The sequence below is a fragment of the Chamaea fasciata genome, unplaced genomic scaffold (genome assembly GCF_029207755.1).
Source record: "Chamaea fasciata isolate MVZ Bird 193981 ecotype frontalis unplaced genomic scaffold, bChaFas1.0.hap1 SCAF_21, whole genome shotgun sequence".
NCBI classification, from domain to species: Eukaryota; Metazoa; Chordata; class Aves; order Passeriformes; family Sylviidae; genus Chamaea; species Chamaea fasciata.
The window spans coordinates 9,997,735-10,025,501 of NW_027094106.1; the positions used below are offsets into that span (position 1 = coordinate 9,997,735).

General features: G+C 52.2%; 1 protein-coding gene and 1 long non-coding RNA gene across 10 annotated transcripts in view; one reads left to right on the top strand and one right to left on the bottom strand.

Annotated features, from left to right (window-relative positions):
- On the top strand, positions 1-25,543 carry LOC136299961 (uncharacterized). Its single transcript, XR_010723603.1, has 3 exons — positions 1-206; positions 11,417-11,782; positions 25,447-25,543. It is a non-coding gene; the product is annotated as an uncharacterized lncRNA (long non-coding RNA).
- Positions 21,353-27,767, bottom strand: part of MSI2 (musashi RNA binding protein 2) — a 210,045-nt gene continuing 203,630 nt past the window's right edge. For all 9 annotated transcript variants that reach the window (XM_066202004.1, XM_066201999.1, XM_066202000.1 and 6 more), the window contains one exon: positions 21,353-26,238. Coding sequence is in view for 1 of the 9 variants with exons in the window: in XM_066201996.1 (XP_066058093.1) it covers positions 26,197-26,238 (42 nt within the window). In the remaining 8 variants the exon portion in view is untranslated. The remainder of the gene's footprint in view (positions 26,239-27,767) is intronic.

Below are 27,767 nucleotides of genomic sequence, written 5' to 3' on the forward strand. Positions count from 1 at the left end.
TGAAATAAAGATCTCAAACAACTGAAATATTTAAAAAGATCCAGGAGCTGGGTGTGCGTGAGAGCCATGCCGAGCTCCCGGCGGGACCGGCCCTTATCAATCCATCACCGGCCTGGCGGAATTTTATAAAAGATAATAGGGTGGAGGGAGAATTGAAATAGAAACGATCCATTACCGGCGCCTGAATGACAGCTCCTTCGTGCAAAGTAAGATCATAATTAACAGCGGAGAGACAAAAAGTTTTCTGCTTTCTGCCGCTGTTTGTTTTCCTTCCTGGCACTGTGGGGCCGGGTGGGCGCATGGGGGGCCCCGGGGGGAATTTCTGTCGTGCCACAGCCTCTTCCCCAGGTGCTTTCCTTGTGCCTTTATCGAGGGGCTCTCCAGAACAGCAGCTTTTAAAAAAATACGCTTGATTTTGCAATTCTTTGGGTTAAAAAGACCACTTGAGCCCACCTTTTGATGCTGATGGCTTTTTATTTTCTCCAGACCCCAAAAATACAGCCAAGGTGACCAGCCCTGCTCTGTGGGAGGGTTGGAAAAGTAAGTCCCATCTTCCTAACCCCTTTCTTTGCTCTGCTCCAACCCCCGTTTGCAATTCCTGGTGGTTAAATCCTGGTGAGCATCCTCAGGAGCCAGGTTTTGTTCCCTGTCTTTAAAACGCCCTTCAAACCACGAAGGCTGGGCTGGAAACGTCTCGGAATGTTTTTCCTCCCGGCTCATTTAATTTGGAGGCAGCGGCAGGAGCGCTGCTGCCATTACACCCAATATTTGGGAACGTGAAATTGCAACACGAGGAGAGGAATTAGTGGAGCACTTGGAGTTGCAATAAGGGTGGATTGGAATGCCGGGAGGCTGTGAGGGAGCATGGGAAGCCTGACAGGGAAATCATCTATAAAGGCTAATGGAAGACCTGGGAGAAAGGGAATAGCAAACCTCAGGCTCGTGGTGCTGGGAAGGAAATCATCCTAATTTGCTTGTGGTTAGTAGCCCGAGACATAATTAATGACATGAGAAGGGACATTTGAAGAAATGCGTCTTGTGCCTGTTTTGCAAGGGTCCCTCTCTGCCTGTGCTGCGCTCGGTGTCATCCCACAGCTGGAGGCTGGGCCCCAGAACCTGCTGCAGGTTTGCTCAGCACGCAGAGCAAACAAAATCATCTTCCTGGGGCTCTGCCTCCCCTCTGGAGTCCCAGGAGTTCGGAGGGTGTCAGGCAGATCAGTGAGGGAAAGCTGGGTCAGTCTGTGACCTTCCTTCCTCCCTTCCAGGGAGGAATCCAGGTGCTCCCAGAGGGTTGGAACTCGATGATCTTTAATGTCCCTTTCAACCCAAACCATTCAGTGATTCTGTGACCTTGAAACGGAGCAGTGGTGGGGTCCCAGCCCTGCCTGGTGCTGCACGAGGTGATGTGTGAATACAGCCCCACCATCTGCCCGTGGCTGAGAGGGCCCAACAGGTTATCGTGCAAAAGAAAAACCAAAAACCGCTGGAATTGGCTCATTTCTGAGATGAGATGGCTTAAAAACGCCCAAGGTAGAGGAAATGGATACATCATTACTGTTATCTCCATCTCTGCCCTCACCCCAGCGCTGGAATGCGCTGCAGGACGGAGGGATCATCAGTGCAGATGTGCGGGGGGAGCTGCCCGGTGGCCTTCGGGTTTGGAAATGAGGCGAACAGAGCCGGTGCCGCTCCGGCACGTCAATCGGCTGGTAACCTTTGCATAACCTTTAGAAAACCTCCGGCAGCGTGACTCCGCAGCCCGGGGCACGCCAACTCCCGGGGCGCACAGAGCATCACCCGGCCTCGAGGTCCTCGGACTGGGGGAGATGCGGGGGCCTGTCCCACCCAAAAAACTTGTGTGACCCCTGAATTGCGCTTCCCCAAATTGCTCTGGTCGGCTCGTGCTGGGCAGGGAGGCGCCCGTTCCCCCAGCGCTGAACTGGGGCTGAGTTTTGTGGTTTGTGGAGGGCAGGGCTGGGGCTGCCGTGGCAGGAGGAGCCTTGTGCCCCCCCGGCCGAGGATGCTCCTCTCCGGCATCCCGGGGGTGCAGCCCCCGCCCCGGCTCGCCCTGGAATCAATCCCGCCGCCGCCAGATTGCCTTGTCCGTTCCAATGATCTTTAACTCCGTTTTTTTTCCCCCGAGCAATCAGAAGCATTTTCTCGTCGTCCAGGTGGTCTTTTCCCATTTTGCTCTCTCCGGTCCCAGCACCCAGGGCAGTCACATCTCATCACGCCTTTTCTCAAGCCATTTGTACCTCCGGCTTTTTCTGTTGCCATCAATTTCGCGGCGGCCTCTCCCCGCTGCTCCGCTCCCCCCGCGCCCACCGCAGCTTCTGCGGGATGAAACTCAACCTTCAGAACCTCGGCAGGAGCAAATGCAAATCCCCTGCAGCCCCTGCTTTTCCTGCACATGGGAGGGTGGCTCCCCAATTACTTCTGCGAGAGACTCAGTCCCTTAAAAAAAAACCAAACCCCAAACAAACCGCAACATCTTCCTAGAGAGACTGTTAGAAAGCAGAGGAAAATGTGGAGTTTTAGGAGGGACTGAGTGGCTGCAGAGGAAGTAAAGACTGGAAACCTGCAGTAGTAAATACTGCTTTCCCAAAGGCTGAATAATAATAGTAATAAATGGATATTAGGAAGGGATTCTCCCCGTGAGGGTGGGGAGACGCTGGCACAGGCTGCCCAGAGCAGCTGTGGCTGCCCCAGATCTGTGAGTGTCCAAAGCCAGGCTGGACAGGGCTTGGAGCAGCCTGGGACAGTGGAAGTTGTCCCTGCCCGTGCCAGGGGTGGCACTGGATGACCTTTAAGGTCCCTTTTCAACCCAAACCATTCCATGATTCTATGATAACAATGACGTTAATATATTAGATATCAGGCAGCATTCTCTGGCCACCTTTCCAGCTCCTCATGTTCTGCCCTGCAGAACTCCCTCCTGCTCGCCTCTAAGCGAGGTGTCCCTGCTCATCCCTGTCTGCTGAAGGTGATTTCTGCCTCCTCTCCATCCCAGGGGAAGATATCCCAGAGCCCCTTCTGCTCTCAGCCCATTCTGAGGTCCATGATCATTAAACCAGCTTTTTTTTGGTCCTCAGCTTGCCTAGGCTTCACCCTGGGCTAGAAATCATTCAGCAGCTGATTGCAAAGCACAGGATTATCTGAGCTGTGTATCAATAAAAAGGAAAAATACAAGGATAGGGGAATAAAAGATCACTTAATTGGGAGTGCATCCTGTCTCCCCTGCACCGAGCATCAACTCAGCAAAACACTTTAAGTGTGCGATTAAATATAAACTCTCTGCTCAGCCCCTCGCTGTTCAGTGGAGCAGTTTAGGGAGTGCTGAGGTGTTTGCTGAGCAGGGCTTTGCTGTCTCCCTGTTTTTCCTTGGGCAGAAGAATTAAACACACGTCGCTATCACCTATTAATAAAGGCAGCAAGTAGCCACAGCAGCCCTTGTGCAGCGCAACCGAGCTCATCATTTTTCTATATAGGAGCAATTAAGCTGCACCAGGAGGCCTGTGTCTTTATATCATCACCTAATGGCAGTGCAAAAGTATTCCAGGGAAGGAGAGGGGGGGGGGAAAAATCACATCCATATTTAATTGGTAAAGTTATCACCTTCGCTTCAGAGCCCGAACTTGCGGCCCTTCTGGCCGAGTTCCAAGTCAGATCTATTTCCCCCGGTTGAGGAAAGTGTCCTTATATAATGCTTCTGCAACAAAACACCGTTTGAGAGCTCGTGAATGTGCTCCCAACCGCAGTAAATAACTGATGGTCTCTGTTCTTTGCAGCAAATGAAGATATCTTTGAGCTGTTAGGTTCCTTTCGGGTTTTTTTAAGGAAATTATTTGTCTTATTATTATTCTCCAGCCCCACACTTGGCTGTCAGATTAAATTTTTTATTGCACTAAAGCGCGGAGCCATCTGGAGCCCCTCACATCCCGGAGCGCGGCGGTGGCGTGGCCCTTCCCTTTTCAGCGTTTGGATTCCTCCCGAGCTCTTTATTTGCCTGGTAAATAGTCCAGCCCGTGGTTTCCATCCAGGTGTCCCCTCGGGGCTGCTCCCTGGGGATCTGTTTTGTCCCACTCCTGGTTAGGCGGGTGGGGAGATCCATCCATCCATCCACCCCCGTTCCAGGGCTGCCTCTGCCCGGGCAAATCCCTCGTTTCCCGGCTTCTCCATTTCACCCTGCCAGCCCCCAGGGCTCGTGTCGGGGCCCCGAGGCTGAGCTGAGTGCATTTATCCCTTCCTGCCCTCCTCTCCTCCCTCCCCAGTGGCTGGTGATGGAGCTGGGGATGCTCAGGTGCCACCGTGGTTTCTGTCCCCTCCCCATCCCAGGGGAAGATACCCCGAGCCCCTTCTGCTCCCAGCCCATCCTGAGGTCCGTGTTCATGAAAACAGCTTTTTTTTTTTGGGTCCTCAGCTTGCCCAGGCTTCACCCTGGGCTAGAAATCATTCAGCAGCAGATTCCAAAGCACGGAATTGTCTGCCTCGGGACTCCTGAGCCACCTGTGTGTGCCAGCAGTGTCTGGTGGCTGTGCCCGGGGCTGTCCCCGTGCCCGTGTGACAGGGACAGACTCAGAGCCCTGGTGGCAGGGCACATCTGGCCCTCCTTGGCTGGCGCTGGCAGCAATTGGTGGGAAAATGTCACCAGGGAAGGGTGGCCCTGACCACCTGCCCCTTCTTGGCTCGACCACCCAGCTCTGCAGAGCCCTGTGGCAGGGGGATGTTGCCTCGCTGTGCTCTGAAGAGTCAGAGAAAGAGGAAAAGGGAAAAAGGAGAGGAGAAATATCGATAACTTCCATCTCCTCAAGCCCAGTAACTAGTTTTTGACACTTCTCTGCCACTCTAGCTTCACAAAGCCCCGGCTCTCTGAAGATTAATTGATGTAGGCCACTCAACCTATTTTCAAATCCCTTTCAGTTACCATTTAAAACCTTCTGATTTTTTTTTTTTTTTTGATAAAGTCACCGAGGCTTTTTATGGATTCTCAAATGATTGTCCAGCTTGACAAATTGGATTCTTAAAGCTGGTTCTTTCAAGAAAAGGATGTGGTTTGACAAGACAAGAAACAGCTCATCTTTGAGACAGGGGGATAAATAAAAAAGTAAAATAAAATCCCATTCTTCCAGTCAGGTGTTCCTCAATGGGTGTCTCGCTCGTCACTGATAATCTTATCTGGCTGTGATGGGAAGGGACCCACACAAAGGGGCCTGGAGGGCTGATACGCCGCTGATTAATAGGTCTGTCCAGGCTGCAGAGCCTCAGGAAAGGTGATTAATGCCCTGTGAGACCGACTCCGAGCCCTCCCCTGCCCGGCCCCGCTCCGGGGGCTCCTCCCGAGGCTGTGATGGATCTCTCCCGCTCCCCGCACAGGGCAGGGGGCAGCTGCCCTGTCACCCCGCCTTGTCCCGGGGTTTGTAAGGTCGTGTCACTGCCCTGCTGGTGTTTCTGATGGAGGTTTCGCTGTCTGGGTCCCCCTGGGCATCCTGGGACTCATGGAGTCATGGCAGGCTCTGGGAAGAGTGAAACATTTCTTCTGGGATGGGGCAGAGCAGCTGTGGGGTGAGCAGGGGGTTCCTGGGCTCTGTGAACCCAACCAGGGATGGGGCAGATGGGGCTGTGGGGTGAGCAGGGGGTTCCTGGGCTCTGAACCCAACCAGGGATGGGGCAGAGCAGCTGTGGGGTGAGCAGGGGGTTCCTGGGCTCTGTGAACCCAACCAGGGATGGGGCAGAGCAGCTGTGGGGTGAGCAGGGGGTTCCTGGGCTCTGAACCCAACCAGGGATGGGGCAGAGCAGCTGTGGGGTGAGCAGGGGGTTCCTGGGCTCTGAACCCAACCAGGGATGGGCCTTGTTCCAGTGAGAGGTGTCCCTGTCCCTGACAGGGCTGTTGGAGCAAGATGAGCTTTATGGTCCCTCCCAGCCCATCCCATTCCCTGGTTCTGTGTCTGCCGCACCTGCTGGCAGTCACTGTGAGTGTGTCCCTTGGAGCTCAGGCCCACCGTGGGCTGTGGTGGCACCGTGACAGGGTCGTGGCAGGCGGGATAAGATCCAGCCCCTCTCTGTTTAAGTAACGCTTTTCTTTTTTTTAATTGACTGCCTTCACTCTGAACGTTTCCCACCTGGCAGTTAGTCTGAATAATGGGAATGCATCCCAACTCCTACCCGCTCCGTGCGCTGAAAGGCTCCGGGTGATACTTTATATCTTATTATGGTTATTTATTATGATGTCCAGTTTGGTTCTGTAGCAGAGGGAGATCATTAACCTCTCCCGCAGTAAAGAGAACTCTCCGTGTTGTTTTCAAAGCCATTAAAGCTTTGAAAACGCCTCTTTTCTCTTTTTTATTTTTAAACTAAAGAACCCACAGGGCTGCATAACAAACTGCTGACACAGGCTGGTGAATGCAGAGGGAGCACGGACCCTCCCGCTGGGTCCCACGGAGTTGCAGGCAGAGCTGGAGGTCAGCGAGGAGTTTTTGGCTCGTTAGGAAACACGGGTGAGATGCTGGGAGCTCCTGACGGTGCTGGGAGAGGAGGAGCAGGTCTCAGGAGGGGTGGGAGATGCCACCTGGGGTCTCCAAGGACTCATCCCTGGGCCAGCAGCTCTTTGGGCTGGTCCAAATGCACCACTGCAAATTCCCTGCTCCTCCACCGAGGCCCACAAAACCCCCCAGGGGCTGCTGGCACCTCGGGGCGCTGCTGTTCCCCCCACTTATTTTTGGGGGCTCCTTCCCCCTGGTGCCTCGGTGAGAGCCAGGAGCCTCCTGTGCCGATTGCTGCTCTCAGAGGCTGCATATGGTGTCTCAATGTCTATTTTGGGTCACCGAACATCTATTTCTGGCCACCTAATGCCATGCCCAGATGTTGCTGCTGGTGGGGCTGGGGAGAAGCACTCTGTTTTCCATGGCTGGCTGAGGTCCCTGGGAGCTCTGCTCACTCTCGTGGGGAATTTATCTGGTGGGAGATAAAAGCAGATGCTGTGGCTCCCACCTGGGCAGGCAGCACGTCCCTGCTGGAGGTGTGCACCCACTCTGGAGACGTGCTTTGCTCAGGGTGATCCTGATTAAAACCCTGCCTGCAGCAGGAGGGACGCTGACGTCCCACAAAGTCACCTTGTCGTCCCCCCCCCGTCCACGCCGTGTTCCTCCACACCCAGCAGATCCTGAAATAAGATGTTCCCCATCTCCATGTAACCACAGGCTACTCCAGCGTGATGGCTGCTGGTGATAAAGCCTTTGTAGATGTCCCAGATTTTGGAAGCACACCGTGCTGGCCATATGGCTGGGGAATACGGGGGCTGCAGACAGGATGGGATGCTAATGAATCAGTGGTGTTATCGGGCCCGCCTGTGCCTCTCAGAACCAAGGAGATGCTGTTCATTAAGCTCTTCTCGAAGTGCCATCACAGAGAGAAAAGCATCTCTGGATTTTAAAAAAAAAAAAAGCAGCCGTTCCTTGTTGTTATTCCTTGTCGTTGGTTGCTGGGTGGTCCAGGTGGGATTTGCTCTCTTGGAAAGGCAGGAGATGGTTTCCCCCATGGCTCTCAGTGCTCTGCTCATGCTCTGGCTGCACAAAGTTGCTCCTGTAGCTGTGATGCACCTCCGGGGAGGTGAGTGTTTGCTTTTCCCCTCCACACACTGCGACCCGAGGCGATATTGAGGATTAGGTGCCGTTTTCAGCTGCAGCTCCAGGTACAGCCTTGTGGCACCTCCATCCCCACATCCCAGGAGCTCTGTGCCCTGTCAGGTGCTGCCTGAGAGTGAGGCAGAAACATTTTCATCCCACCGCGGGCATCCTTGGCGGCAGAAGTGTTTTTGGCTGGTGCACCCAGGCAGTCTGGCTCTGCAGAGACCCCAGGCTGGACCAGGTGGAAGCAGAGTGACTCCTTTTCTCCCCAGGAGCCTTCAGCCTCGGGAGCTGGGGCAGGCTGGGGTGCTGCTGCTTCTGCTGCTGCAGGGGCTCACGGAGGGGAAAGAACAGGAGCTGGAGATCGGGAGGGAAACTAGGCCAGAAAAATGCAGCAGATAGTTTTGCAAAAGGATGATCCAAGCAGCTTTGATATGGATATGTTCCCTCGCAAAGGCACGGCGCTGGAGCAGCTCTTTATCAGTGTCAGGAGATGACAAACGACGGCGGGGGAGAGTCACGGGGCCGGCTGCAGCTGCAGCACCTTGGAAATGCTGCAGGTCCCGGCGCCCCGGGCCCGCTCCCGCCCTAATTAATCACGGGGAAAAAGGATTGTCTTCTCCTCTGCTCTTTTTATAGCACCAAAAGTGAGCCAGGCAGGAGGAGGAGGAAGGGGAAAATTGCATGTGCGCACATTTGGGGAAGATCGTCCCTGGCTTGTACACCAGGACAATGCTTGGCTGGTGGGTTTGTTAGGAAAAGCAGGAGCTGCCCTTGGCTCAGGTGGGGAGAGGGGGAGGCAGCAGCAGCCAGGCAGGCACTGGGAGCTGGAATTGGCCCTGCAGGTGCTGCCAGAGCCAAGGGTGGCACAAACCAACAGGGCAGGTTAAAAAAGAAATTTAAAGAAGAGGAAAAATCAAACCGGAGTTGTTTTACCGTTACCTCGTCCTCCTTTATTTTTTTTTTTAAGAGTTCCCTTGAAGCCTTGTCTATATAAATGTTGAATTATATGGTTCTTTGACTCTTTACTAGAAATTGCTCTGAATTACTTTTTCTTTTTTATATAATCTGTTCCGTTTCCAGCACTCTGCCATATCTTGCAGAGGAATATCTGGAGCTGTTGACTGGCTCATTCTCCTGCTGCCAGGCAGCCTCTAATAAAGTTGCCCTCTGATTCCACTGCAGGGCAGCAATCTGTAATGAAAATTTTATACGAGTGGTTGGGAAATGGAGTTGGAATCTGGGTTTCAAGTATGATTTCATAATACTCCAGGCACACATATATATATATACACACATGCACAATGTTCGAGGATTTGGAAATAGAAGGGATGGTTGCCCAACAATCATGTTTTCCTCAAACCCCTTCCCAGTGGGATCTGTGGGGATGTTGGTGGTTCACACCTCCCGCTCGGAGCCCTCCAGTGACGGTGTGAATTTGGGAACCAGACCAACCCTGATGCTGTACCTTGAATCTCTTGGGCATGCACTCTTTGCTGCCGTGGAGTACGGTTGGAGCTGGTGTCTTTAGAAGGGGAAGCACCAGTGCTTGTCTCCTCCCTTGCTGTGTCATCTTTAAATATTCCTTTTGGTGCTTTGGGTCCCTCAGTGGGGATGCTTCCTTGTCCTCCTCTGTGTGTTTCCACGTGCTGCTCAGCCAGGCAGGTTCCCTGGGATGTGCCCCCAGGTGGGATGTGGCAGCACCAAGCTGTGCCACCCTGGTGATCCCTCCCTCCCCCTGGAGATGTCCCTGGCTCCTGGTGCAGAGCCACTGCTGTGCCCTGGGCTGGGATCCGGGCAAACTCCCCTTCCCAGCCACCACTGTTTGAACTTGGCACTTCTATGCTAAACACGCAGCACCAGCCCTCTCTGGGGCTGATCAATATTTAATGTGGAATTTACAAAGATTGACTTGAGGATGCGTTTAAAATTGGAGCTTTAGCCGTGGGTGGCAATTTCCGAGTCGCAGCAGTGGAGTTTGATTATTTAGAGAGATGGCATTTTGCACATTTAAACTAATCCTCGGGACCGCGGGGCTGTGGCAGCCCCCTCTTCCCCTAAACTGTTGACTTTTCAATTGTTTTGTTTGTTGATGTTCAATATTAATCACCCCGGCTGCTCCCTCGGTGCCAGGCTGGCCTGATGGGCTCAGGCAGCTGGCGGTGATGGGCTGCAGCTCTTTGGGGGCTTTTTGGTGCTTTGCTGTGGTCCAGGAGCTGACGTGTTTTTTGGGAAGGGAGACTTGTGGTGTGTCCAGGGCATCCTGGTTGTTCCTCGCTCTGTGTTGGGCCTGCCTGTGTGCTCCAGGCTGGGGGGCAGCACCCTCCACGTGCCCCTGCAGGACAGGCAGTGGTGCAGATCTATTTAGGGACACCAGGATTGGAGCTGGAAGTGTTCAAGACCAGGCTGGATGGAGCTCTGAGCAACCTGGTCTAGTGGGAAGTGTCCCTGCCCGTGGGGGGGAATGAGATGATCTTCAAGGTCCCTCCCAACCCAAACCATTCTGTGAGTCTCTGATGTTCAAACTGGGTGAATTTTAACAGAAACTCTGCAGACCCCCAGGTTGTGTCCCTTGCCCGCCTGGGGACACTGCCATCCCCACCCTCAGGAGCCAGGCTGGGGTGTCTCCTCCCTGCCCCAAATTCCGGCTGTCACCTGCTCCTCTCCCAGAGCAGGCTGGGATGCTCTGCAGGCACAAGAGGGACGGGTGAAGTCGCTGGTTCGGTGGCTTGCTGGTGGCCCTGGCTGTGCTGATGGGAGCTGGCAGGGCTGGAACTGCTGCTCTGCCTTGGCTCAGGTGCTGGAGGCAGCAATCACCACAGGCTGGGCCCCGGGCTGGAGCTGGAAATGCTGGATCCATGGAAACTGAGTGTCCAGGGGTGCAGCCAGAGCTCCCCTGCACCTGGCTGTGTAAAAAACAATTGAGCTTTTCTCTCGAGGCAGCCACAGAACTGACCCTCAATCCAGCCAGTCTCTGCAGCCCTTGTGAGGAGAAGGGAACTCCTGTCATTGCTCATATGGGGGTAAAGATTTCCCTTCCTCCCCATTATCTAATTGTTCTACTCAGACTTTGCTCGATTCTAATTAAGCAGCCTGAAAGCAGCCTGTTTCATGTATGGAGAAGGAGCACAGCATACGGTAGTGACAGATTTGTTCGTAAACATGAAAGTTTTTACATCAAAGGAAAAAATGAAAGTGGGAATGCTTTGCTAAATCCGTGGGTGAGGTGTTGGTGAGGAGCTGGGGCACCCATAGGTGAGACTTCAGCCTCCAGCCCTGCAACCATGCAGTGGCACCAGAGATTTTATTGAAACTTTAATGTTGGTGATTTTCTGCTCAGCTCCAGACCCCGGATGGCACAGGCAGCAGTGGGACTGGGCTGGGCTCCCTGTGGATGGGATCCTGGCTCTGATTTTCTGCAGCACGTCCCTGCTTTCACACCAAAACAAACACGTGCAGAGCCCCAAGGACTCGTTTCCCTTCTCCTCCCCCTTCAAATGGAAGCACAAATATGACAAGTGTTCTGATGAAGGCTGAGTGCCCCGAACACCTCTCCCCGTGCAGATTACTATGTAAATCAGCCACTTAAAACCTCTGCTTCCCTCTGCCTGTGCCTGTGTCGGGCTGGGGACGTGCTGGGTGACAACCCCGGCCGGCGGTGGTCACACCCCGCCGGGCTGGCACTGCGCTGCCACAGAGCCCTTCCCATGGCCTGGCTGAGGCCTGGCTGATACAAACCTGGACAAACAAGGCGCTGACTGGCCTCTTAAACACTAACTTCTGGTTTTTTCCAGCGCTTCTTGCCCAAGAAACCAAGTTGGCAGAGCTGAGTGATGAAGGCAGCGTCCATGGGGATGCTGGGGACAGGAGCTGTGACATCTCTGTGGGCTTTACACCACCCCAAAGTTTGTCATCAGCACTTGCAGCGCATCTCTGCTGCCCTGGAAGAGGACGAGATGCTTTTCCCACTGCCCTGGAAGGGAGGAGATGCTTTTCCCACTGGCCTGGAAGAGGACAAGATGCTTTTCCCACTGGCCTGGAAGAGGAGGAGATGCTTTTCCCACTGCCCTGGAAGGGGAGGAGATGCTTTTCCCACTGCCCTGGAAGGGGAGGAGATGCTTTTCCCACTGGCCTCACTCTACAGGACTCGTGCTTCCCAGGTGAGAGGATGGCGATGGCCGGGGTGGGAATGGGCTGGGTTTGTCCCTGCCCAGCTGGCACCTGAGCCTGCCCGTGCGCAGTTCCCATCCCTAGGTCTGGGGATGGAGAAGGAGGCAGGCTTTGATGGATGAGCAGAGCGACATGCAGGTTTATCACGTGTGTGATCTCGTCTCCCCTGGAGCTGGGACTGGAGCAGGAGCTGCTGGGGCTGGGCTTGCAGCCCCAGGGTTCGGCTTTGGGATGCTCCCATCAGAGCAGGAACCCAGCCCAGGTGATGTTCAGTGATGAGAGCTGTGCGTGAGGCCCCCAGACCCAGCTCTGGGAGCTCCTGGGATCCAGCCTGTCCCCCTGCCTGGGACCTTGGCATTGCCACCCCCTCAGCACTCTGCCCAAGCACAGCCCCTTGGTTTCTGATGGGTTTTAATCTCCCTTACTGTGCTGCTTGTTCTGCGAGAAGGTTGAGGCAGCGGCTGAGCTGTGCCGGGGTCCTTCCTGCAAAGCCTCGGTGATGGAAATGGGTTTGGAGCAAAGACATTATTAATGAGGATGATAAGCAGGGAAGGAACACCACGCTCGTGTACCTGAGCTCGCCCGGGCTGCTCTTGGCCAGCACATCCATCTGCTGCTGGTGTTCATCCATTTCTTTCAAAGCCTTCCCGGGTGATGTCAGCCTGCCTGGCAGCTCCGTGCCGTTTGGAAGAACCAAAACAAATTAACCCTGGAAAGTTCACATCTGAAATGGCGCTGCTTCCCTGCTCCTGGCTCTGAGCGAGGGGGAAGGTGCTCCTGGGTGACCACGGCCCCCGGGGGTGCTGAGAGAGCTGTTCCTGGTGGTTTAATCCTGACGGGATGGGGCTGAGCTCCCGCTGCCATCCCAGGGGGCATGGCCTTGTGCCCACCGTGGGGGCCAGGATTGCTGCTTGTCCAAGAGAAATGCAAATACGGGACAATCAGCCTCTGCAGCAGCGAAGTGGGATGTGATGAAATCCAATCAGTTAATAACCCTTCACAGCACTGGGAGAATTGCAGATGAACGTGCTTTTAAATAACTTTTTTTTTTTCCCCCTCTTCACCAGAATTATTCCCCTGTATTTTTTTTTTTCTGGGAAAAACCCCTCATTTTGGTTTGTGCCTGGCAGAAAGGGCCACTAGATTCAGAGCCCAGAGCCAGGGAATCCAGGCAGAGCTCTGCCATTGCATCCTCGCAGAGTTTTGGCTGCTGAAAAGGCACCTCCCTCCTTCTGGGTGTCCCCCTGAGCTTCCAGCTGCCGAGGGGGTCCCGGCAGGTTCCCCCCGCAGCCCCGGGGTGCTGCCCGTGGGGGCTGCAGGCAGGAATGAGCCCTGCAGGGGCAGGACGGCTCAGCAGACAGAGCTGATGAGCACGAGGAAGAGGAGGCTGGGAGACCCGGATAGTAATCAGAGATAATTTGTTGATTTGCCATCCGGTGTAATTTCTTGCATTATTTTTTTTTTTTTTCCCCCTCCTCGCACGGTTTTGCCGGGGAGGGGGAGCTGGAGCTCTCTCCATCCTCCGCCGAGCTCCGTCCGCCTGATTAGGGGCTGTCGGGGTGATTGATGGGCTCTTGCCGGGGAAGGTGAGTCCCTGCCCCGTGACAGCTGCGTTTGACAGCCCGGCGGGGACCCCACCAGCGCCTCCTCTTCCCCAGGAAGGATGCGCAAGGATGGAGGAGGAGGAAGGAGCATCTCCCGGGCAGGTGTGGGTTTGTGTGGAGGTGCTGGATGTTCCCCTGCCCCGCAAGGGCCGTGGAGCTGCGGTGCTGCCTGCAGAAAATACCACAGACTAGGGGGGAAAAAAAAAAAAAATCTCACTTAAGTCTTTGCAAAGCCATAGATAATGCACTGTGAGAGTGAACAAGCAGGATGAAAAATAATTGCACTCCTATTTTTCTCCAGCTTTTCTTATCAACGACTTTATCACCTTTGGTTTTATTTTACACCTTATTTAGACTTTACTGTAATCCCAGCTATTTCACCATTGACACCTCCTTAATACCTTGTCTAACACCTCTGACACCTCTGGCTAATGCCCAGGCCCTGCTCCGGCGCAGAGCAGGAACAGAAAAGAGCTGAAATGGAGAGTGGGAAAAAAATTATTTACTACCCGGGCTCTGTGAATAATAACCTCTGGGGAGGAGGTGGGGGCCAGTCCTCCCTGTGCAGCTGAACTTTGCTTTCTGCCACATCCGTCTCCATCTGCCCATTCCCAGCCGTGCTGCTGGGAGTGCTCCACGGGAAGGGGAAGGGAGAGGATTTATTATTCCTGGGAAACTGCAGCCTAGAAAGGCTCAGCTTTGTGAACTGGTGCAAATTATTCCTCTCTCTTGGACACCCTGAGCCAAGCTCAGCCCTATTTGAAATATCCCAAACCTGTGGATGCTGCTGGTGTTGGCAGCTCCTGGGTGTCCAGTGCTGCTCCACTGGGTCTCTGCACAGAGTGGGGCTGGGGTTTCACCCCTCCTGGGCAGCCCTGAGGGTGATTTTTGGGACTAATCGTCCTTTGGTGGCCAGGGAAGGTACCCACTGGTGTGTGGGGCCCCCTCTTTAGGTGTATTGTGAGATCTGTTAAACAAACCAGCTGTTCCTGGTGGTCTGAGGATGGCAGAGGGGCTGCTGATGGCAGTCACAGAATCATGGCATGGTTTGGGTTGGATGGAACCTTAAAGATCATCCATTTCTACCCCTCTGCCATGGCAGGGACACCTGCCGCTGTCCCAGGCTGCTCCAAAGCCCTGTCCAACCTGGCCTGGGACACTTGCAGGAATCCAGGGGCAGCCACGGCTTCCCTGGGCACCTGAGCCAGGGCCTCCCCACCCTCCCAGGGAGGAATTTCTGCTCAATATCTGACCCACCGGGCTCCAAAAAGTTTGACTTCTCCTGGCCTGGGAGAAATCCCACTGAAGGCCTGTGCTGGGGATAACACAGCACTCTGTTGGGTTTTTCCTTTCCCCTTTTCCCCGAGCCCAAAGCCCACGGCTACATTACCTAGATTTAACTACCCATTACACAAACTATACCTCTAAAGCGAGGGATATGGCAGCTTTATTATAAGTTTATTACATGCTAATTCAAGCAAATAAATTTGCTCCAGCTGTGGAGCAAAGGAGATTAATAACCTCGAAGATCACTTCGCTGCTTTGATGAGTTTCTTGAACAGAGTGGAGTATATTTAGGAAGAGCAACTAGATTAGTCAAAAAAAAACCCTTTAATTATTAGTGACACTGTGCAAACTGCTTCCTACGAGTGGAATACCAACTACTTAACTCCCTGACCTTATTATTCAAATAAACACTCCTTATTACAGCGACATGACTTGCTCATCAACACATCAGATCAGCTGCCTGGGTGGGGGTCTGGGGGTCCCCGCTGTGTCAGCAGCCACCAGCTGGGCTCCGTGAGGGGTATAACGACCCAAAAGTGTTTAAAAGAACTTCATGTGCCTCACAATGAGCAGAGAAATGGCTTTGCTGGGATGTTCTTGGCACTGGTTTTTGTAGTGGGTTTTATTCCGCAGTTAATTGGGATTTTTCTGCAAGTGTTTGAGTCGGGGTGTTCTGAGGTGCCTCGGTGTTGCTGGTGTTTTAATGTGTGGTTTGCAGAGCAGCCTTGGAGGGGACTGTGGGGTTGTTCTTGTTGCTCATCCTCTCCCAGTGGTCATTGCCCTCACGTTGTTTAATGGAATCTGGGGAAATTCTGCATTTTCCGGTTTGTCTTCATTGGCGGGATGCTGGAGCTGGATGAGGATTTTTCTGACCCTTTGACACATAAAAAGCAGGAAGGGCAAGAAAGGCTCCCAGAAATTATTACAGATATCATGAAAATGTGTATTTCACGAAAACGTGAAAAAATGGGTGTTTGCCAAAAAGCAGATGATTGACAGAGACTTCCCAGTGCAAGGAGGTTTTACCCTGGGAGTTTTTCTGGGAGCAAGGAGCTCCCTGGGATGCTGCAGGATCCCGGAGAGGGTGGTTTGGAGGGGAGCAGAAAGGGAGTGCTGGCACAGCCTGCGGGGAGTTTGTGCTCCCGCTGGGAATTTGGGAATCCCACCCTTTTTGGGCGGGTTCGTTCAGGGGACTCGGAGCCCTGGGGTGTCTCTTTGTGGGTCCCCAGGGTCTGTCAGGGGTCCACTGTGGGTCCAACCGCTCTTGGAGAAGCAGCAAATCCAGAATATTCTGCTGCTCCTGTGCTTTCCGCTCCCTTGTCTCTCTCCCCCAGCCCCTCTGCCTTCAAACAGTTTCTATTCTATGTAGAGCAAGCAAAAAATGATGTGTTAAATACAGCCCGGGCTGAAGCTCTGAATCAAATCAATTCCTTTTTGATTCTCCAAGCTTTTGAATCCTCAGCCCTGCTGGAGGATTGTTAGCACAAGAATGGGGCTGAAGGAGCAATCCTTTGGCAGCGCTATTGACTCAATTATTTTGCCTCTTGATTTTCTATGAGCGGCCGCGCGGATATTCTGATTGCTAATGGCAGAGCATTGTTCGAGCGGCCCCGGGGCTCGGGCTGGGGCACCGCCACCGCCTCCCCCTCGCTCCGGGTGGCACCGGAGCCTCGTTTTTACCGTGCGGGATGGAACCGCAGCGCGCAGGGTGTGCGGGGCCCGGGGCCCCCGGAGGCTCGGCTGTGCCGGGCCGGGATGCGCCGTGACCTCCCGTGTCCTGCCGGGTGTGACCTTCTCCTGTCCTCCCCTCTGACCTTCCCGTGTCCACCCCACTGACATTCCCCTGTTCATCCCGCTGACCTCCCCGTGTCCTCCCCGCTGACCTCCCCGTGTCCATCCCACTGACCTCCCCATGTCCACCCCGCTGACCTCCCCGTGTCCATCCCTCTGCCATCCCCGTGTCCTCCCTGCTGACCTCCCCGTGTCCTCCCCACTGACCTCCCCGTGTCCTCCCCACTGACCTCCCCGTGTCCACCCCTCTGCCATCCCCGTGTCCATCCTGCTGACCTCCCCGTGTCCATCCCTCTGCCATCCCCGTGTCCTCCCCGCTGACCTCCCCATGTCCATCCCTCTGCCATCCCCGTGTCCATCCCACTGACCTCCCCGTGTCCTCCCCGCTGACCTTCCCGTGTCCATCCCACTGACCTCCCCGTGTCCTCCCCTCTGACCTTCCCGTGTCCATCCCGCTGACCTCCCCGTGTCCTCCCAGCTGACCTCCCTGTGTCCATCCCGCTGACCTCCCCGTGTCCTCCCCGCTGACCTCCCCGTGTCCATCCCACTGACCTCCCCGTGTCCTCCCCTCTGACCTCCCCGTGTCCTCCCCGCTGACCTCCCCGTGTCCACCCCGCTGACCTCCCTGTGTCCATCCCTCTGCCATCCCCGTGTCCATCCCTCTGCCATCCCCGTGTCCACCCCGCTGACCTCCCCGTGTCCACCCTGCTGACCTCCCCGTGTCCACCCCGCTGACCTCCCCGTGTCCATCCCTCTGCCATCCCCGTGTCCTCCCCGCTGACCTCCCCGTGTCCATCCCTCTGCCATCCCCGTGTCCATCCCGCTGACCTCCCCGTGTCCATCCCGCTGACCTCCCCGTGTCCTCCCCACTGACCTCCCCGTGTCCATCCCTCTGCCATCCCCGTGTCCATCCCGCTGACCTCCCCGTGTCCATCCCTCTGCCATCCCCGTGTCCATCCCGCTGACCTCCCCGTGTCCATCCCTCTGCCATCCCCGTGTCCTCCCCGCTGACCTCCCCGTGTCCATCCCTCTGCCATCCCCGTGTCCATCCCGCTGACCTCCCCGTGTCCATCCCTCTGCCATCCCCGTGTCCTCCCCGCTGACCTCCCCGTGTCCTCCCCGCTGACCTCCCCGTGTCCATCCCTCTGCCATCCCCGTGTCCATCCCTCTGCCATCCCCGTGTCCTCCCCGCTGACCTCCCCGTGTCCATCCCGCTGACCTCCCCGTGTCCTCCCCGCTGACCTCCCCGTGTCCTCCCCGCTGACCTCCCCGTGTCCATCCCGCTGACCTCCCCGTGTCCTCCCCGCTGACCTCCCCGTGTCCTCCCCGCTGACCTCCCCGTGTCCTCCCCGCTGACCTCCCCGTGTCCATCCCTCTGACCTCCCCGTGTCCATCCCGCTGACCTCCCCATGTCCTCCCCGCTGACCTCCCCGTGTCCATCCCTCTGCCATCCCCGCTCCCGGGCTGTTGGATCGATGGGCCCGGCGCAGCACGGAGCGGGGAGGTTGCATTTACACAGTGTCACGACTATCAATATTGACAGCTCGGCCGCCGTGTCCTTGGGGCCGCCGTGTGCGGGTTAGCGATGATGCTCCAGCGGCACCGGCGGGGCGGTACCGGCGGCTCCGGGCCCGGGAGGTGATGCTGAGCCCGGCCCTGGGTGCTGCACCCCTCCTGTTGCTCATCCCCCTTCAGCATCCCAGCTTAGGCCGTGTAACTCAGGTGCTGCTGGGGCAAAGCAGGACAGGGACAGGGATGGCACCTGGCTTCGGCTCCACCTCCAGTCAGGAGCGTTTGGAGCTCACAGCCCAGCCAGGCTCGCTTTTTCAAGGTTAAAAAAGAGGAATTCCCCACCCGTCAAAAGGCTGTGAAAGGACCGATAGGAAAGGAAGCACTTTGGATGTCTGGATGAAAGGGGCTGAGAGGAAGAAACTGCCGCTTTGAAGAGGTAAAGCCCTGTATAAATCCTGAGCAGTTTTTTTTTTTGGTGGCCAAAATGCGCTGTGAGCATAGAAAAGAAAAAAGCAGGGACTTTCTCCTGCTTTTTTATTCTTGCCGATGTTTATGTCGCAGCAGAACTGGTGCTCTGTGGATGCGGGAGGTGACAGATCCCTGCTGGGTGTCACCAAGCGATGGAGACACTGATTCCGGCCCCGCTCCCTTCTCTCCGCGGCTGGCGCCAGGCGGGGTCACCCGGTTAATGCACGTTTCAGCCTTCATTGGCTTTTTAACTAGTTTTTAATCAGTAATTACTAGCGAGCGGGAGCGGTGCGCGGGCTCCTCTCAGCCGCTCCTGGGGCCGGTGCCACCGCGTGTGTCACAGCCATCAGTGGCAGCAGCAGGCTGCGGGCTGGACACTGTCCCCGGGACCTCGGCTGGCCCCAGGGCTGCCAGAAACGCAGCAGCGGGTGGGAATGTGCCCGAGTTTCGGCAGCCCTGACCCTGCCAGCGCTGAGTTGTTAATGCTGGGAAGCTCAGGCTGGGCACCTGGGATCGCTGCCACCGTGGGATATAGTGAGGACTGGGTTCTCCCGCTCATGCTGGAAAGAGATTTTAGTTTCACAAGTGCAATGATAGGACAAGGAGAATGTCTTCAAGCTGAAGGAAGGCAGATTTAGATCGGATACGGGGAAGGAATTCTTCCTTGTGAGGGTGGAGAGGCCCTGGCACAGGGTGCCCAGGGAAGCTGGAAGTGCTCAAGGCCAGGTTGGATGAGTTTTGGAGCAACCTGGGATAGTGCAGAGTGTCCCTGCCTGCGGCAGGAGGTGGAACTTGGATGGTTTTTAAGGTTATTTCCAACCCAGACCATTCCATGGTTCTCCGATCAGCTCTGTTTGCCCTGCAGAGCGGCGGATGCAGGCAGCCCGGCCCGCGGGAGCTGCTCCGTGCTAATTCCAGCCGTTGCCGTGGAGGTAAATAGCAGGAATCAGCCTTTGCCTAATGCACAAACGGAGTCAAGTACCGGTGCCCTTTGCGAAGCGCTAATGAATTACAAGTGTCTCTCCTTAGCCAGGCGCTGCCACCACCTCGTGACCGGCTGCAAAGCGCAGCCCTCGCCGTGCGGAGCTGCTGGAATTGCTCATTTCTTACGGCATCTGATATAATGGAAGGCAGAACGGTAAAGAGGAGTGGGGTTTTTTTCGGGGTGGGTTCCATCGCCACCAGGGTTTCAGCGCTCTCAGGTTGGGTGGCATCCGGGCTCGTGCCACCGCAGGGACTGGTACCCAGCGGAACAAATGAGCTTTAAACCCCTCTGTTTTATTATTCTGTTTTAGCAATGAGGCGGCCCTCGTAAATAGCCGTGAAAGGGAGAGAGCTTAAGCTCGTAATTAATAAATGCTGGCTTGGTTTCTGCTGCTGAACTGCAGCCTCGAGATGCGCGGCGGAGGATGCGCGGCTCTGCCGAAGAGCGGAGGGTGCTCAAGTCCTCCAAGCACGTTAACAAACCCGGGATTTACTCCGAGATTTTGGGACAGCCACCTGTGGCTTGGGGTACGTCAGAGCTGCAGGATTAGGGGCACAGGATGGGATGTGGCAGGGGCTCGCCTGCCCCATGGGTGCCACAGCAGGGGCTGGGTGCCCGAAGACCCCACTGCACAACCCCACTGGCCCCAGGGGCCTCCCGCAGCTCGTCCTTACAGCCCGGCCATGAATGTTCATGACAGGAGGGAGAGGAAGTAAATCACATTCATCTCCCTTGTTTTCTTTATTGGGGCACTAATTTGACAGGGAAGGGAAATTTTTGCTTATTTTACAACTCTGATTTCGGCTGCAATTTGATTTCAGTAGCTGGGAGGCGAACACAAAATCTTATTTTTATTCCAGAGCTGGTATAAAAATTTACATTTTGACACCGACCCCCACTCCCATTTCAGCGCTGCTACAGCAGGCCCGCGGGCTTTGCACAAAACACATCACCCACGTATAATACACTCATAATTCACTAATGTTTGCTGAATGACAGGGTTAAGTGGCTGCTATTCCCGGCCTCCCACCACACTAATGTACTCCAGACCCGCGCTCCTTTTCTTCTGGATTGCAGTCAAATCGTTTCCTGCAGCCCTCGCAGTGGAAGCTCCTTCCACCCCGAACAAACATGACTTCCGAAATTATTTTCATTTGTTTTTCTAATCTAATTTTCCCCTCGGTGCTCCACTAATCATCAATCCCATTAAGGGCTTGATGTGTTGACTGCTTTCCAGAGAGCCCGTCCTGCATCCTGCGGTGCGCTGACCTTCACCGGGACCCCCGAGGGGACGGATGCCCCGGAGGGACCGGGGGAGTGGGAAGTTTTGTAGGTGCTGCTGGGGCTGGAGCATCCCCTCCGTCCCTGCCCAATTCCCTCAGCCTGATCTCCCCAGGAAAGGAACCTGGCTCATCCTGGAATGTTGACAACCTTAAAGGAGGGCTGGGGGGAAGCTGGCTCCGCTCCAGGCCAAGCGCCGAAGGGAAACGGCCTCTGGCGGAATATCTGAGCTGAGAGAGGGTGAGAAGGCAGAGAGAGCCGTCACTCCGCTGAGGAAAGCACACAGCGACGCTCTGGGGGACTGGGAATTTATCCAGCAGGATTGCAAACACTCGGCCACCCAGTGCCCCTCCTGGAAACAGGATGAGTGCTGCTGATGCCAAAGATGTGCCCGGCAGGGCACAGGATGAGGGACCAGCCTTGGGACACTGGGCAGGGGGACAGGACGTGCTGCCCACCCTGTGGGAGCAGGAGGGACAACAAGGTGATGAGTTTGGGGGTGATGGGGCTGATCTCACCCCACAGGAATAAGTATTTCCCCCGCCCCCAATGAAATGGACTCCACGGATCTGTTCAAAACAGTTTATTGTATTTTTTCGTCAGACAAACACATTGATTTCTGGACCACAGTAGAGGATGGAAACCTTTCACAAACTTATTTATTTGAAAATACAAATATAAAATTATACTTTCCACATCTGTGATGTGAGAGACCCCCATCCACATAGTATTTTACAACAGGGCTTCAGAAAGCCATACACAGAGACCTGAAAGATGCTTGATATATATAGATACATATATATATGTATATATATAAAAAAAAAGTCACTACCAAAGTTCTCATCAGTTCATACTAAAGTATAAAAGGAAGGGCTAGGCCTGCCACTGTGCCATAGTTTATTTAGGTACATTTATGACCACCTGAAATGCTCACTTGCATCCTAGTACTGATGGGAGTTCAGAGCTCGTACGACAGAGGATGACGGGGGTGCTCTACCTACGACGGCCACGCGACAGACGGGCCCGGGGGGCCTGGGGGGGTCCGGGGGGACCCCACTGACCCCCAGGCCCTGCTCGGACACCGAGCTCTCCACACAACACAGTCAGACTGCTGGGGAGGGAGGGGGGGCCGACACCCGACCACGAGGATTTGCTTTTCTCAAACTACTTTTTTTTTATTATTTTCTTTCCTCTTTTAAAAAATTATTATTTTTTATTATTATTTTTATTTTTTTTTTGGTAATTTTATTACAGTATTAAAGTATTGCTTTAGCTTACAGAATCTCCTCACGTAGTGTTCGCACGGGGTCGACTGGATTCTGTACGTAGGAAACTCTACAGTGTCTGTGTGCAGACCGGGATCTGCCGGTGTGTCTTCCATGCATCCTGTCTCTTCTCACACTAAAACCTCAGCTCTCCCTTCTCTCTCAGCTATGTCGCTTTTAAAAAAACAAACCAAACCACTAAAAAAAAGAATTCAGAAGATTCCACCCAAGAGACATCGCCATAGCATAAAAGACAGCTATGAGTTAGTGTTGTTTTCTTTTTTTTTTCTTTTTTTTTCTTTTTTTTTTTTTTGTTTTTGTAAACAGTTTTTCATATGCAATATCATACAGAACCATGGCTGGCCTTCAGTAAAAATGTAGTAAACTATATTGCTTTATTATTGATTATGTTGCATTGAGTGAATGGCAGAAACGAAACAGGAAGGGACGTGTGGCTGGAGTCGCTAGCCCTCATTCACACTACAGATGAAAGCGGGGAAGAAAAGAAATCCCAACACCTTTCAGGTCGTTATCACCCACAATTACCCAATGGTTTAACTAAGCCTAGCAAGATGTGTGACATTCACCAGCAGACGCTGCTGTACAATGGAAAAAAAAAAAAAAATCAACTTACAGCAAAGAGAGCCATGCTACCTTAAAGTCCAAGCTACAAATTCAACTCAAAATGAACATTTATGAAGTGTAAGAAAAAACAAAAACCCCAAAGGACAGATCAGGCTTTGCATTAATCAAGCCGATCACAAAGGACTCGGGTTATTAGAAGGGGGAGGGTCCCAAGCACTTGTGGCTCCTCGGAAATGTCCCCGGTGTGGTTTGGGACACGGCCCTGCCCAGCTCAGCCAGCGCGGTGGTGGACATCCCTGGTGATGGTCATCCCGGGAAGGCCAAGGGCAGGGAGGGTGTGGAGAGGCTGTGGACTCTCTGTCCCTGGAGTGTCCCAGGCCAGGCCGGACACTGGGGCTGGAGCCCCCGGGGACAGTGGAGGTGTCACTGCCATGGCAGGGCTGCCCCTGGACGGCCTTTAGGGTCCCTTCCAACCCAAACCGGTCCATGGTTCCACCATCCTCCTCTCCCTGGGCTTGAGTAAAACAAAGGTGGAGCTGAACCTCTGTGCTGAAAAATTTACAAAAAACCCCCAAACGAACGAAGGAGAAAAAAAAAAAAAAAAATCCTTCAAAATTGATTTCTAGATGAGTGGGGGACTAACGTGAACCTTAGTCTAGGTAGCCACATCAAAACATCTTGGATTCCACGACATTTGTGCTATGGGCCACTGGGACTTCTCAAAAGGTATATAAACATCTAAAACATATTCACACAGATTAGCAATTTCTTCTGAGCATTCTTAAAAAAATATGTTTTTTTTTTTTTCTCTTAGTAAAATCGTTTTAATATACCGTGCCTCCCTCTTTTAAAAAATAAATTAAAAAAATCCAGTTTTGCATATCTAGCATTAGCATTTAAGGTAGTATGGCACATCCCCTTTCCAAAGTCAAGGGTGGGGATCTACAAATGCCTTAAGAGTTTGCCAGCATTTTTAACATTGTGAGACCTTTGGTTAGTTGAAACCGCATCAGATCAACAAAAGAAAAATGATAAACGAGAGGGAAAAAAAAAGAAAAAGCACAGAAAGAAAAAAGAGAAGGAAAAAAAAACAAAAAAAAGGAAAACCTTCCCAAAATTATTAGCATTTTTTTTTTTTAAATAAGAGAAAGTTCTATCCTTACTGGTCCTAAATCTGAATAACTACATCTAAATTTTTAACCTTAATTACGATACACCTACCAATATGTACTAGAAGAGGAAGAGAGAAAGAGGGGGGGGAAATTCACTACACTACCATCAGGACAGCACTCTTACAAGATAAGCCATTTTATACACTATTAACATACAACAATGATCAACAAAGAATATTCTATGAGGTGACAGGGAATGGAGAGGAAAACCAACTGGTAGTACAGTACATCATCAACATTGACAAAATAGCAATAAAAAATTCCCTGACGGCACACTGAATCGCAGGGAATTTGGTTCGTAGTAGTTTTTTTTTTTTTTTTTTTTTACCTTTTTATTTTTTAAAGAATTCGGTTTTATTTCTTTTATTACTTGATCAAGTCTCAATATTTAAAAAGCGTCCAGCATTTTGCTTAAACCTGGTTGTTCTGAAATAAGAAAAAAACCTAAAATATTACATAAAAAGCATGATTTTTTTTTTTTTAAAAACAAGAAAAACAAGGTTTCTCCTTTCAGTTAGCAGTATGGTGCCTTGTTTTGTTAAAGATGCCTTGCTCTACCTTGTCTATTGAATGTCTACGTTAGTCTACTTGTTAGTAAAATTTACAAAAATAGGAGTGCAGCAGCTCTTTTTAACAAATGTCGCATTCAGTGTCTTATACTGGCTGTACCTAAAGTACCAAATTTATAAACGTAACAATTTAAAAAAATATTAATAAAACTTGTCAATATTACGTTAAAAAAAGAAGAAATATATCCACACTACAGTATGTTCTTAATGCCACCTACCATGTTGTACTTCTAGTTTGCTGTTGCAGGCCTATTTACCAATATTAAAAAAATTAAATTAAAAAATATCCTTCATAAGTTTCCTCCCCCAACAGAGGACCATATATATAACAGCCAAATATTAAACATGTGCAAATAGGAAACTGTCAGTTTTTCCCCTACCAGTCACAGTGCAATGATGTTTTATACTTTATTTCTTTTAAATTCTGTTTACAACTACAATAAATTAAAATCTTCCGTTGCTTCTAGGGTGAAACTTGTAAGCACTGAGGTATTCCCAAAAAAAAAAAAAAAGAAAAAAAAAAAAAAAAAAAAAGAAATCAAAACCAACCAAAGTTGCTTTCTAATTTGATAATACAGAAAGTGATGGATAATAAAGTAAACCATGCAAGCTGGACACTGCTCTGCCCACACGGGGGCCCAGAGCAGCTGAAATGACTGGACAGCAAGTTGATCGAGTTTAAAACAATGACTTAAAAAAAAAAAACCAAAACCAAACCAAACACCTAAAACCAAAATAAAGGTGTGCTTTGAACCGTAAATGCATTAAGTAGGAAAAAAAATCGTAGCTTTTAGATCAGTTTTGGGAAAAGCAGGTTTTAAATTAAAATAAAAATACCACTAGCCTGTTCCTTTGTAAGCTGTGCACGTCTGAGAGCGAGGCTGCTGGTCTGAACTGGGAGGGTCCCACAGCAGCACAACCCCCCGGCCAGCGCCGGCAGCCGCTCCGAAAGGCTACAACTTCCTTGTCTTTTGCCATCCTTTTTCCTAGAGAAACCGCCTTAGGCTGACTCCATCACAAAAATAGGTTTGTATTTTCTCTTTCTTAATAGTTTCTATGTAGTTAATGGAATCGTATTTACAGCGTTTTATTATTATTATTATTAATTATTATTTTTTCTCTTTTTTTTTTTCAGAACTCGCGATTTCAAAAAAAAAAAACAAACAAACAACCTTATATCACCTCTTTTCAACGACAACGACGACCAAAAAAAAAAAGAAAAAAAAAAAGCACTTATATAGAAAAAAAGGACGCGCAAAAAGTTTGTCGCCCTCGCCTTATTGCCGAAAATAGAGAGAGAATCAGAGTAACCAAGACGCCACAAAGGAAAAGAAGGGCCAGAGAACCTGTTGCTCCCCCCTCCCCGTGCCCTGCCAGCCCCCCGTGCCCGAGGCTCCTGTCACCATCTCAGCATCCTTTAAGCAACAATAACTACATTAAACAGAAGGAGGGAGGAGGAGGAGGAGGAGGAGGAGGGAAAGAAAAGCAAGAAAAGAAACCCCGTAATATAACAGTTACACTATGGTTAGGCTCTCGCTACATACACAAAGAATTCCGACTACGTGGCTACGAGACTATGTCAAAAAGGCTACGAAAAGATGTGGGTTTGGAGAGGCTTAAAAAGAGGGCTGGGGGGGGAACCCATCGAGAAAATAAAACGAACAAGAAATGGGTTTTATATACATACTTTTAAAAGCTGTTGTTTTTATAGTACAGCAGATTCATGAGATGATGAAAGAGATTTTTTTTGTTTTTTTTTTTTTTTAAACAACCCAAGTCCTTCGAGTGCCACCTCCAGTTTGCGTTGGCGGTGATGATGATGATGGTGATGGTGATGATGATGTAGTGCTCAAAGTCTGATGAGATCACCCAACCGTGGGCCCCTTCAGAAACTTCGCCCTGTCTTGCCCGGACATCCAGAGAGACTCTGCGTGGGGAGAAGGTGGACACGGACACGGAGAGGAGGGACAGTTAATTGAGGTCAATTAGGATTTTTAACAAAAAAAAAACAAACCCAAAGTGTTTGCAAACACTGTGCAGCCACAGCCTGCCCTGATCCACCCCGAGGGACTGGCTGGAATGCCGAGGTGCTCCCAGGACAGCCCCCAAGGGAGGGGGTCTCATGGATTCCCTGCTCTTATTTCCAGCTCCATCCCAGCTAAGCCTGGACTGGGGGCTTTGCTGAGGGCTGGGCTGGTTTAGGAACAGCAAAATGTGAGTTGATGTACGGCCAGGGCAGAAACGGTTCCTCAGGCATCTGTTACACCGTCAATTCACACGGTTTCGGTAAAACGAGCTTTCTCTGAAGTACCTGGAAGATGACAAGTTCTACCTGGGCACACCGAGGGAGCCAGGATTGATTTGACACTGGAGCTTCAGCCTCCAATGCTCCGTCCCTGCCAGTGCTTAAAGCTGAGATATATAATGTATAAAAGAGACAGAAATATTTCGGGCACTGGCTCTGCAGGCAGCCGCTCGCAGGGCCGGCCAGGCAATGCTCCCTGGTCCTTTTGGGATGACCTCCAAAACCCATCCCCAAATGGCTGAGCCCGGGGTGAGGTCCCAGCAGCATCCTGCAGGGATGTGGGGACTGATCCCTGCCCCGGGAACCTGCGGCTCAGCCAAATCCTGCCCCGGGGATGCCAGGACCAGCCGCTGCCCGGAGCAGTTTCAAACTCCGCGTTCCTTGAGGAATTAATAATAAGGCTCATTTCCTCCTCTCAAAATCCATTTTAATTAGTAATGAGCAACATTAAAAGCACTTTGTTTTTAAGTCGTTCACGGTTTGAGCCTCAACGCTGGCCAGCAAGTGATGGCTGCAGTGATGGGCTGTGCTGAGTGAGGAGTGATTACAGCCCATCAATCTGGCGCGGCCGCCGCCAGCGCGCGTTATTAGCCTGAGTGATGATGTGCTGCTCGGGCTCCAGCTGGCCCCGGGTACCACCTCGCTATTCCAAAGGCTGACGGCCCAGGAAACGGGAGGGATCCTGACAAATTGATCGGCCAACGGACGCCGCGAGGTGCAAGTAATAGCTGGGATTAAGCAAGAGTGCTTATGGCACTTTTTTTTTTTTTTCTCCTTTTCCCATAAAAAACACTCCTCGGTGGAGCAAAATCAATCGACAGAACAATTTCAGGTAATCTTGGGGGTGTATGTGGAGATGGAGAGTAAACAGAAACCCCTTTTATCCACTAGCATTTAGGTATCAATCTGTTTTTATGTAGTTTAAAGTGTCCGAACGTTTTCCACAGTTCCCAGCCTCTTGACTAACTTTAATTCTGATTTCACAGACTGATTTTTGAACGTAAATGATGGGACACTGCTCATGCAGTGGTGGGCAAGAGGCAGGGAAATAAAATCTGTCACATCCATGGCCCCTGCCTGTCCGGGCTCGGAGCTCTGGAGGCGAACCCGTGCCATTTAATTGGGATAACTTCTGCTTTTCATTGCATTTT